Source organism: Cucurbita pepo, chromosome 7 (assembly GCF_057944985.1).
Source record: "Cucurbita pepo subsp. pepo isolate OVF chromosome 7, ASM5794498v1, whole genome shotgun sequence".
NCBI classification, from domain to species: Eukaryota; Viridiplantae; Streptophyta; class Magnoliopsida; order Cucurbitales; family Cucurbitaceae; genus Cucurbita; species Cucurbita pepo.
The window spans coordinates 11,397,935-11,410,789 of NC_141804.1; the positions used below are offsets into that span (position 1 = coordinate 11,397,935).

General features: G+C 34.1%; 1 protein-coding gene across 1 annotated transcript; it reads right to left on the reverse strand.

Moving 5' to 3' along the window:
* Positions 1–1,754: 1,754 nt before the first annotated feature.
* Positions 1,755–5,262, reverse strand: LOC111798235 (cytochrome P450 734A1). The gene is made up of 5 exons (XM_023681262.2): positions 4,812–5,262; positions 4,350–4,573; positions 3,462–3,706; positions 3,007–3,367; positions 1,755–2,597 (listed from the first exon to the last, which is right to left on the reverse strand). The coding sequence occupies exons 1-5, from the start codon at positions 5,095–5,097 to the stop codon at positions 2,154–2,156; spliced, it is 1,560 nt and encodes a 519-aa protein (XP_023537030.2). The 5' UTR covers positions 5,098–5,262; the 3' UTR covers positions 1,755–2,153.
* Between the last annotated feature and the right edge of the window lie 7,593 nt (positions 5,263–12,855).

The following is a 12,855-nucleotide window of genomic DNA, read 5'->3' on the forward strand; positions in this document are numbered from 1 at the left end:
AGCTCATTTCCTTTGGTTTCAAGTGTAAATTAAAAAATTAAAAAATTAAAAAAAGTATTTATTATTTATTTATTTTATTAAAAAATGGTAAAAAAAAAAAAAAAAAAAAAGCAATAAAATAAGGAATATTAGAATGTTGATTTTGTCTTGTAGTGAAGGAGGAGGAGACAAAGGCTTTGATATTAATGTGGAAGCATGCCAACTTAGACAAACCCATGAGTAAGGGAGAAGGTTGTATTAATTAATTAAATTAAATTAAATTAAATTTATAATTGATTTATTAATTAAAATAAGTCTAAGGTTATAATAATAATAATAATAATAATAATAATAATAATAATAATAATAATACAAAATGTATATTGAAAAGGGAAATTATCCAAATTACTTGCATGTGATAATATTGGTTTTTTTAATTTAAAAAAAATTAAAATTAGTATAATGAAAATAATTAGAGTCACATGCTATTGATTATTTTAGTAAAAATTAGGGTTTAATTAAGTAAAAGATTTAATTAATTAATTAATTAATTTAGTTTTAGTAAGCACACTTCATTTGGGGAGTATCAAACAAACCCTAAAGATTAGAGGTTTTGTCTTCAAGATAGCATGGAAGATCCCAAAAGCTAATATTCAAAAGCAAAGAATGTTTCTATCAAATCTTTTCTTATATTCTATCTTACTACTTTATATCTCAAAATCCCCAAAACCCCGATAAAGTGATTTTAAAGATCTGACTTAACTTAAATGTGTGAACGTTAGTTAGTTGAGCTATACTCAAGTTGATATAATCCAACGAAGAATTTGCTCTTTTTTAAGTTAAAATGTAAGTAAGATGAGTGATTTGAACGACACACTGAGAAAATTCATTCCTTTTCCTTAATTTTCTTTAGGAGTGTTTATATGACTTGATGATTCGAGCAATTTGGACCACTTAATCCATCCCAAGTTAGATTTTTTTTTCTTTTTTAGTTAGGTCGAGTTGAATTCTTGAAAAATTGAAAATTTAGTTCAATTCACGGGTTGGTACTTTGTTTGTCGAGTCAACTTGATCAATCCAAAGATATGTTTCATAACCCAACTCAATCCAACCCTACCCAGTTGAAGATTATTATGAAAAATAAGAATATTTGATGTTTCTGTTAGTTAGTGATGCATTGTAACTTGTGAATGTTTGGTTTTTTAGTTTTATGAGATTTTAGTTATTAACGTAACATGTATCGTTGATAAATGATTTTTTTTAAATAATTAAGAAAATGAACAACCAGATGATCCAACCTAACCAAACTCGAAAACAGAGGGTTGAATTGAGTTGTATTGTGAATCCTATCCAAGTCACTATCCGAGTCATTCGGGTCATCAGCTCAACCCAACCCAACCCATGTAGACCTATAAGTTTCTTATCTCGTAAAAAGTAATACACAATAACTTTTTTTTAAACTATTTTGAATAAGTTGGCATGTGGTGTCTTTTGTTTGCTTCTAAAAGAAAAAGTTTTTACATTCTTTTCATATTGAAACAAGTGAGAAATAAAGTGATGCCTCTTGATTTGGTGACAAAAAGTACAAAACCACAAGAGACCAAAGTGGTTTATATAATATTATCATTGGAGATTGTAAAAGTTTGGTAAGGAACTCCAAGCACAAAGTAACTTTGACATTGAAATGAGAGCTTGGGTTCCTTTTGTGGATATCATGAAATGGAAGGACATGCATCAATCCCTCTTAAGTTGATATCAATTCTTGACCATGAAACTAAGCAACAACCCCACAAGTTTGCATTGGCAATGGGAAAATTTGGTAACTTTGAATACAAAAGGAATATACAATTTTAAGTTTGAATCAAATGAACTAAGAAGACACAACAAAACACAAGAAATTGGTGAAGAAATTTACATTACATACAAATGAGGGAGAAATAGAGAGGAGGGAACCTAACTTCTTAGTCTCTCTAAAACCCTAATTCAAAGCATAAACTTACATGCCAATAGAGGGAAGGGGAGGGAAGAAAGAACAAAAAAACAAAGGCATGAGGTTAGTTTTGGATGATGAAGACAATCACTAAGTTTGGTTCTAATTATGTAGTGTGAGGGTACTTTGGACATTTCACTTGGAAGGGATGATATTTGAGGTGGTATGATCATGATCGTTGACCTTACTGGATCGATGGAGTAGATAATTTTTGGAAGATAATTGGTGCGCCATATCGTGGATAAAGTAGCATTTGTACTGCTGGTGCATGCTGATAAGAAGGTCCCAATCGAAAGGAGAATCTTTGGAGTATGATTGCAAGAGCCAATTTTGCTTGCAATATAGCCAAGTTTTGGCCAATACAGGTTCGAGCTCCAAGTCCAAATGGAATGAATCCAACTCGATGATTGGCTGCCCTAGCCACTCCTTCAGCAAATCGTCCTGGATTGAACTCGTTCACATCATTCCCCCATATCTTTTGATCATGGTGAACTGCTAAAATCGGAATCAACAGTTCAGTGCCACGTGGAATCATGTAACCACCAAGCTCCACGTCAGCTTTCGCTTGTCGAATAGTTGCCACTGTCGGTGGATATAACCGTAACGATTCATTGACAATCATACTCAACTGCAGATTAGATCACAAACATAAAATAAGTCACAAAACACAAATTACCAAAATACCCTTGTCCACAATCTACCATCAAGTAAATGACAATTTTGCCCTTTCCCCATATCTAGCCCCTCCAAGTCCAAATTAGAGACAGCCCTAACTTTTTAAGTATCTTAATCTTAACTAAATCCATCAAATCACTACTTAAATGCAATTTTCTTTACTACAAAAGGATTGCTATCCAAATTATTCATCATAAAACTTGATGACATCGACATTTTAACCCCAAAAAATGACCTAAAAATCTAATAATTGAAACCTAAAATCAAAATCAAATCAAATCAAATCAAATAAAAAAAATCAAAGACTAAAACGAAGAAAGAAAAAGGTGGCCGATTGATTATTGGGAGTAAACAAAACGTACCGTTTTAAGCTTTGTAATATCATCTTTGGAGGGTATGTCACGTGCTCCACACTCCCTTAGTACCTCATCACGTGCCTTTACCTGCCATTGTGGGTGCATGGCCATGAGGATCATTGTCCACGTCAGCAAATTGGATGTGGTCTGTTTGCCAGCAAAGAAGAACCCCTTGCACTCTTCAACAATGTCATTAACAGTGATAGTTGATGAAGGAGAAGTGTTTGATGCCCTTATCATTAACCCTAGTAAATCCTTTGAGCTCTCGATCGAGCTCTCTCGACGTCGGTCGATCAGTTTCAACAACGATTTTCTTATTTCTCGGTCCAGTCTCCACGAATTCACGTTCGTTCTCGTCGGTAAGAATCTAACATACATCCGAATCGTGCATGTTAAATTACTAATCAACGAAACTATCGAGCGTTGTTAATAAATGAATCGAACCGTCGAGTAGCAGGTACCTGTAGCCAGGGATGAAAACTTTCTCAAAGGCTTGAGAAGCAAGGACCATTTGTTGAGCTTGTAAGCGAAAAATGGCTTTTCCATCTTCATAGCTGGAGCCAAAGGCAGTCCTAGTGATGACGTCTTCGGTTAGGGTTTGGAACCATTCGGAAACTTCAATTTCCACCTCACCGGAAGCTGCTGACATTGCTGACCATTTCTCCAACATATCCACGACACTTTTTGCCATCACTGGAATCAACAACTAATCCAAAAAAGAGAAGAAAAAATCATAAAAATGTGAAAAAAAAAGACATTTTTTTTCGATACCCATTTGAGAAAAATCAAATTTTCACGACCCACTCGAGAAAATTCAATTTTTTTACGACCCCATATGAGAAAATTCAATTTTTTCACGACCCCATTTGAGAAAACTGAATTTTTTCACGACTCCGTTTGAGAAAACTGAATTTTTTTACGACCCCATTTGAGAAAACTGAATTTTTTCACGACCCCATATGAAAAAATTCAATTTTTTCACGACCCCATTTGAGAAAACTGAATTTTTTCACAACCCCGTTTGAGAAAACTGAATTTTTTTACGACCCCGTTTGAGAAAACTGAATTTTTTCACGACCCCATATGAAAAAATGCAATTTTTTTACGACCCCATTTGAGAAAATTGAACTTTTTCACGACCCCATATGAAAAAAAATTCAATTTTTGCACGACCCCATTTGAGAAAATTCAATTTTTTACCGACCCCATATGAGAAAATTGAATTTCTTCACGACCCATTTAAGAAAATTCGATTTTTTTTACTGCCCATTTGAGAAAATTGAATTTTCTTATGACCCCATTTGAGAAAAATGATAGAGAGGGAGAGAGAAATAGAATAAGATAGGTACTTTGAGATTGTCCATGTGGAAAGAAGGAGAGATGATCTTGCGATGAAGAGCCCATTTTTGGCCTTTGAGACTGAGGAGGCCATCACCTTCTAGCTGTTTAACCAGTGGGTGAGGTTCATTTTTCTCACAGAATTCTGATTTTGATGTGAAGATTTCTCGAATAAGGTCCGGATCAGACACCGCTAATCTCACCGTCGGCCCGAACCACACCAAAAATTTCGAACCTATTAGACACAAAATCAAATTCGGTCAGGTATGAAACAAAATTTAGGTGGTAAAAGTGCTTTAGGACAGTGTTTTTCAATGAAAAAGAAGACAACTTTTAAAGAGAAAACGAGAGGGAAGCTTGAAAAGAGCCAAAACAAACAAATGGAAGCCAAAATTTCAACAAAAAAAAACCAAACATCCACCAAAAAAGTGGCAAATTCTAGAGAGAGAGAGAGAGAGAGAGAAAAACAGTACCATAAATCTTCTTCCAGTGATGATAAAACGGAAGAACACGAGGAAGAATGTTATGAGAAAAATTAGGAAAAGAATGATCAGAAGAAGCTTTAATCATCATTCCGACAAGTTCCTTAACATTTCCGATGAAGAAACGATAAGGAGGTCCTCTAATTCCTTGCCGGAAAAAATGGTCTTCGATTCTCCTCGGCCGCCACCACAGCACCACCGCCGCTCTCAGCGCCACCACCACCAAAAAACAGCCCAAAATCGAAACTTTAATCCACTCCAAAACGCCACCCACCATCTTGATGTTGCGAGGATTTTGGGTTTTGGGACTTCCTGTGTTTATAATGCCTTTCTAGCTTTGTGGGTGTTGGGTTTTAAATACTCCAAAGACAGCGAAATTAGGAGAGAGAAAGTATGAGAGAGAAACAACCGCTTGGCCACCGCCGTAGGGGCCGCCATTCCAATTCTAAGGGTCAACGATTTAGAGATAAAAGGCTCTATAAATCTTCTTATTGCAAAATTCTACAAATTTTCTAAACTAAATTATTATTATTATTATCTAGTGGATTTTTAATTTTATTGTTCGTGTAAGATCGTGGAGAGGGAACGGAGTATAAAGATTTCTCTAGCATACGCGTTTTAAAATCATGAGACTGGCGACAAAACGTAATGTCTACTAGCAGTGTGTTGTTACAAATGGTACAGAGCCAGACGCTGGTTAGTGAGCTAGTGAGGACACTATGCCCTGAAGAAAGGTGGACCGTGAGATCGCATATCAGTTAGAGAGAGAAACGAAACATTCTTTATAAGAGTGAGGAAACCTCTCTCTAGCAGATGCGTTTTAAAACTATGAGGCTGACGACGATACATAATAGGCCAAATCGAACAATATTCGCTTGCGATAGCAGACATGTTTTAAAATCGTGAGGTTGACGACGATACGTAATAGGTCAAATCAAACAATATCGTGTTTTAAAATCGTAAGGCTGATAGTGACATGTAACAGCCGAAATCGAACCATATCTTTTAACAGTGGTTTTGAGCAAAATCGGACAATATCTGCTAGTGATAGCAGACATGTTTTCAAATCGTGAGGCTGTCGACGATACATAATAGGTCAAATCGAACAATATCGTGTTTTAAAATCGTGAGGCTGATAGTGACATGTAACCAGCCAAATCAAACAATATCTTTTAACAGTAGTTCTGAGCCAAATCGGACAATATCTGGTAGCGATAGCAAACATGTTTTAAAATCATGAGGCTGACGATGATACGTAACAAGTCAAATCGGACAACATCATGTTTTAAAACCGTGAGGCTAACAATGACACGTAACGGACCAAATCGAACAATATTTGTTAACAGTAGTTTTGAGTCAAATCGAAAAATATCTGTTAGTGATAGCAGACATGTTTTAAAATCGTGAGTCTAACGGCGATACGTAACAAGTCAAATCGGACAATATCATGTTTTAAAATCGTGAGGCTGACAATGACACGTAACAGGCCAAATTGAACAATATCTGTTTAATAGTGATTTTGAGCCAAATCGGACAATATCTATTAGCCATAGGTTTGAGGTATTGCAATTAGATTAATAAATAATATTAAATTAAAATGCAAATAAAAACAATGAAAATGGGATTTTAAATGGTGGCAAATAAAACAACAAAATTATAATATTAAATCCCTTATATTATTACTCTACTCTTAACCACAAAATTTTAATTTAATTTTAAATTACTAATTAATTTTTTTGTCCATCCCACAATAAATATGTGGAACCAACTATGGTCAAATATGCAAAATAATTAATATCAAAGGCTATTTATTTAATATTTACAAATATTTATCTCTAATTATAAAAATGAGTTAAATAATTTTTTTTTTTTTTTTTTTTTTTTTTTTTTTTTTTTTTTTTTTGGTAAATGTAGGACATTCGAATTAAAAAACGTGCCCCATTTTGTAATATGGTACTTTGTTGGGGAATAAATGCAATTAATTATTTCAATTTCCCAAGAGAAAAAAACAATTCAAAATTTTTTATTCCATAAATATGTAATAAATGATCAAATTGTCCTTATCTTAAAATAATAAATTTATTAAATTTCCTTTATATTTAATTATAAAAAATATTTTTAATTATTTCTATTTTTATGGATATTTTGGGTTTAAAATTTTAATGGATTTTTTTTTTTTAATTTTTTAATTTTTAATTTTTGAGGTGTTCTTTAAGGAATGATTGGGAGATGACAGAACAGCATGAGTTGTGAATTTTGATTTATATACCTAATTAAGATTTTTTTCATGCTGTTTTTAATTAATTATAATATTATATGACCATTTTTTGGACCATAAAAAAAGGGATATTATAAAAATAAAAATAAAAATTATAATGGGGTTTTTAATTATTTGATTTCATTTGACTTTAATGAATTTAAATGTTAATATTTTATATTTTTATATTTATTTAATTAAAGAAAATTAAAATCTAGTATATTCATTTGGGTTAGATAAGGACAAAAATATGAATTTTTCTTTTAATTATTAAAAGTATTTATAATTTTCTAAATTCGAGCTTTTTTATGTAACATTCTTTCGAGCGGATTCAAAAGTATGTGTGCAAGCAGCCTACGCTTCGAAAGTCAGAACGAAAATAGTGAAATGGCCTAGCTTCAAGAGAATGTCAATAAAGACCCTAGTGAATATATTTTTTTAAATAATATATACGTTTAGCTTTCGTAATATAAAAAAAAATTCTTTTGATAAATCTCTTATGTGAGATCTCACATTGGTTGGAAAAGAGAACGAAACATTCGGGTGTAGAAACCTCTCTATAGTAGATTCGTTTTAAAACCCGTGAGGCCGATGATGATACATAATAGGGCAAAACGGACAATATCTGTTAATAGTGGGCTTAGACTATTACAAATGGTATCATAGCTAGACACTGGTCAAGTGCGCCAGTGAGGACGTGGGCCCCTAAAGGGGTGGATTGTGAGATTCTATTGGTTGGAGAGGAGAACAAAACATTCTAGGGCCCCTCCCTGGGCTTAGACTATTACAAATGATATCATAGCTAGACACTAGTTAAGTGCGCCAGTGAGGACGTGGGCCCTAAAGGGGTGGATTGTGAGATCTCTTATTGGTTGGAGAGGAGAACAAAACATTCTGAGGCTCCTCCCTAAAGGGGTGGATTGTGAGATCCCATATTGGTGGGAGAGGAGAACAAAACATTCATTACAAGGGTGTGAAAACCTCTTCCTAATAGACACGTTTTAAAAACTGTGAGACTGACGACGATACGTAACGAGTCAAAGCGGATAATTTCTTTTGTACAGAGTTTGAGACGCAATATAGGAGTGAGTAAACATTCGGGAAGTTCAAGAACTAAACTAACGAACAAATTAGAAGTAACTGAAGCGAAACACAGTCGATATCAGGTATATAATTTTGTTCGAGACACTAATACGTAAAAGGATTGAAATGGGTTCCAACCTTGTGGTTCCCTTCTCAAAAAAAGATGTGTTTAAAAGAGAGAGAGACACAAAGGAGGTTGTCGTTTTGGAATGTTGCTCTTAAATTAGAGCACATGAGAACAAGGGTGTCTACTTTTAGGGTTTGTTTGTGTGGTTTAGGTGGGGAAATATGCTATGTAGTTGACCCAACATTGGGGTACCCACACAAAGGCATCTATCCCTAATCTTGTCCTAATAATACCAAGACATCTTGGGACCCCATGCCCCTTCACCTTATATGGGTCCTATGCCTTTAAATTTTTAACGCCAACACATTAATATCACATATCACCTAAACTTATTTCTTACGTCTTTATGCTTTAAATTCAGCTCGAACAAATTCACAAACAGTTTTCTTCTTAAATTTCAATCGAAAGAGAAGTCTTTTAGCAGGTATGCGTAGCTAGATCTACGAGCTTTACAGGGTAGTATATCGAATTTTCTTTTAACTGAAAATTTAGAAATAGACGATGATTAAAGGGTCGAGACCCACCAATTGTTTGGTCAAAAAATGCATGAAATACTCGAGAAAACACAAACCCTAAAAATGAGGAGGCACAAACAAATTACAAAGGTACATAATTTGTAAGAAAGAAAACAAGGGCATGTGACTAAAGTATATATAAACATTTATAGGGTTCAACTAGGACAATTATTTTTTTTAGTAGTGTTATTATATGCTACAAATTTGTCACAAATTATGTAAATATATAAAGGGTATTCCTTATTTTGAGCATTTATTCGAGCATAAGTCTTATAGTTGTCAAAAATAATCTATGTGTTCGACTAATAAAATATTATATAATTATTACTCAAAATTATAAAATTACATTAACACCAATTTGAGCATATCTCAGATTTATATATATACACTCAAATATTTAATTTAATTTTTTTTTTTTAAATGAATGCCTTATTTAAAGAGGAAAAATCCAAAAGAAAAAACAAATTTGAAGCTTGGATAATGATATGATGAAGGCATTTATTTTGCTGTTACCAAAAAATGGCATATATATATATTTATTTATTTATTTATGTAATATTATTTATTTATTTTTCTTTTCCACCTCATGATTAGGAAATAAAAACCATTCAATAAAGGCAGCTGCCGACCAATTTTCATTACTGTGGAGTGGGATCCCTTCCCTTATGCTTACTATTTGTCACTTTCTTACACCTACCTTTTTCAATTTTTTTAAAATTATAAATTTAATTAGAATTTAATTTTTATGATCGAGGTATTAGATGCTGAATTTGAATTTCAAATTCTATCCTGAATCTTGAGCATGTGACGTTACGAAATCGTAGAAAGAATAGAAAGAAGATCACAATACTAGACCCTAAGTCCATCTCTAGCAGATATTGTCTGCTTTGGCCCGTTACGTATCGTTGTCAGCCTTACGATTTTAAAACGCGTCTACTAAGAAGAGGTTTTCACACTTTTACAAGGAATGTTTCGTTCCCTCTCTAATCAATATAGGATCCCACACGAGGAGGCAAGCCCCCCCCCCCCCCCCCCTCCCCATCTTCCGCATATCTTGCTCATCCGACATGGCATGAATCACCGAACCTGCACTCAGGAATAGTAATGCTTTGAAAAACGCGTGATTCATTAAGTGAAAGACGCTAACCGAATAGTTAGAGATGCCGCAAGCAAAGATCATATAGCCTAATTGACTGCAAGTTGAATAAGCTATGACCCTCTTTAGATCGTTCTGTAATATTCTAGTGGTTGCCGCAAGGAATGACGTCGTAGCTCCTGCAGAAGTAATAACAATCGGGATTGTTAGAAAGCTATTGGATTGTAGGAACCAAATCAAGTTTGAAATTATATGTTGATGAGTAGATAAAGGCACTAAAAGCTTGATTTAACTCCCAAAGAGCATGCGTTATCCCCTTACTACTAAAATTAGGTCAAAATAGCATTCTTAGCTATGGAGGGAAGGGGAAGGACCCCACTCCTTTATTTTCCCAATTTTGATTGGGAAATTAATGATGTAACCCCATCTTCCCCTTATTATTATTATTCTTTTATCCTTTTTTTTAAAAAAAAAAATAAGATATATTATAATTATAATAATTGTCACCTTTCCAAATATTTTAATTAAAAAAAATCCAAATTCGTGCAAAGGAGGAACTGAGATTGATTACTGTCTATACCAACAGAGCGTATCTTCTTGTTCAATGGCTCAATCATTAGAAAAAAATTTATGATTAAGAGTGATTAGCTTGAAACAATTTTATGCTGGCTGATGTGAGAGATCGTACATTGGTTGGAGAGGGGAATGAAGCATTCCTTATAAGGGTCTAGAAGCTTCTCTCTAACATGCACGTTCTAAGAACCGTGAAGCTGACGACGATACGAAACGGGGCAAAACAGACAATATCTACTAGTGGTGGGCTTGAGCTATTACAAATGGTATCAGTGGCAGACATCGAGCAGTGTGCCAACGAGGATGTTGGGCCCCAAAGGATTGGATTGTGAGATCCCACATCGGTTGGAGATGGGAACAAAACATTGCTTAGAAGAGAGTAGAAACCTCTCCCTAGCAAACGCGTTTTAACAAAACTATGAGGCTGACGATTATAAGGTGGGTTTGAGCTGTATAAATACAAAACATTATGTTATCAATCAAACATCGTATCTCGACCTAAGTAGAAGACAATAACATTATGTTAGAATTATGGTGAAGTAGGGTTGTTTGAAAATTAGTTTAAACCACTTTGATAGAAACATATGATCCTCTAGGTAGCTAATGTAACTCCACCTTCACTCATTTTGGCACAAAACCCATCCATTTTTTTCTCATTGTGTTCATTGTGTGGTTACATCAATCACAACTTAACATTGAGAATTTCCCAATGGAATAATTTTGTTTTTGAACCCAACAAATAATAATAATAATAATAACAATTAAGAATTCCCCTATCAAAATTCCCCCATAGCTGTGACAACTACTTCACAGCTGCAACTAGTGTTTCTTTTTAATGTGTGCAGCCAATTGTCAAATCTTTGGGTCAAACGGACAAAACCCACCAACAAATCTTGACCATCCATTTGTCATCAACGTATTTCGTCCACATCAAAAGAACCTCGAATATGCAACGAGATATTGTCCGTTTTGGCCTGTTATCATAGTTTTGAAACGTGTATGCTAGGGAGAGTTTACCCCTTGGGAGCCGAGCATCCTCATTGGCACACCGCTCAGTGTTTGACTCTGATATCATTTGTAACAATCTTACTCCACCACTAGCACATATTGTTCATTTTGACTTCCGTTTTAAAACGCGTCTACTAAGGAGATGTTTCCATATCCCTATAAGAAATGTTTTGTTTCCTTCTCCAATCGATGTGGGATCTCGCAAAATCCCTCTCGCAAGAGTGTTTCACTCACCCACTTAGGAAGTTTACAAAATTTTGGACATATGTAATCTTAAAAGCTCAAGTCTATAACTTTGTATATGTTTGGTTTGTTTTCGTTGACTCAATCATAAAAACTTTAAAGTTAAGTATGTTTGGCTTAGAACAATTCTATATTGTGCGATCTCTTAAGAATTTTCGTGGAAAGCATATGAGGGAGGACAAGTCATGTTAAAAGAACCCGTACTAGTTTGTGGGGATAATTTTCACTGTTAGAAGCATTTCAAGAAAAGTACGGAACAAAAACTTACAAGATTCGGTATTTTACCCATAAGGTAAAAGACATGATCGAACCGATAAAGAAAGTAGAAGGACCCAGAGGTATATGACAAAGATCGGAGTTGAATATCAAAAGATAGAACGAAGCATACGCTCTAAGCTTTATATCGAATCGATGCAAATAAGACAAGTACAAAAATTTGATAAACCATTTTTGGGTAGTGTTTAAACAAAAAAGGGGAAAGAATATAAAGAGGACAAGAAATTACAAAGATAACAACCTCTGAGATTTGGCAGAAAAATGATATGAAAATGTGAAGTTTTTATGCTTTTTTCACTTTTTTCAGGTAAAACTCATCTTTTCAAATGAGGTTTCACTGCCATCCCCATCATGCCTATTTCACTTTACCCATATTTTAATTATATATTTATTTTTTTTAGTTAATTCATAACGTCATCTTAGAAGTTTGAATCTCTACTCACATTTAGCATTCAGATTCAGCACCGGAGAACCCCGACGTTTTCCTACACTATCTCCACAAACCAACACGAGTCTTATTCTCAAGAGGTCATCCAACATTGAATTACTTCAAGCAAAACACGCTTAATTTTGAAGTTCCTATGATTAAGCCACTAAGAAGAAAAGTGCACCCTCTTCGTATAGGTAGTAACTTTCAATATTTTTTAAGTTTTTCTTAGATATGATATCCTCAGGATAGCTCTCATTTGGATGTGGTATCGGCTCATTCATATACTCCATCTTTACTCTGTTATCACATATATATATTTGCGTGTCATAATATTGAAGTTCGAATTTTTAGAAAGTATATATTATAAAAAAGATGAAGACAAGTTCTTGCAGGGAACTCGATCCCCGTGAATTCCTTGCGGGGAATT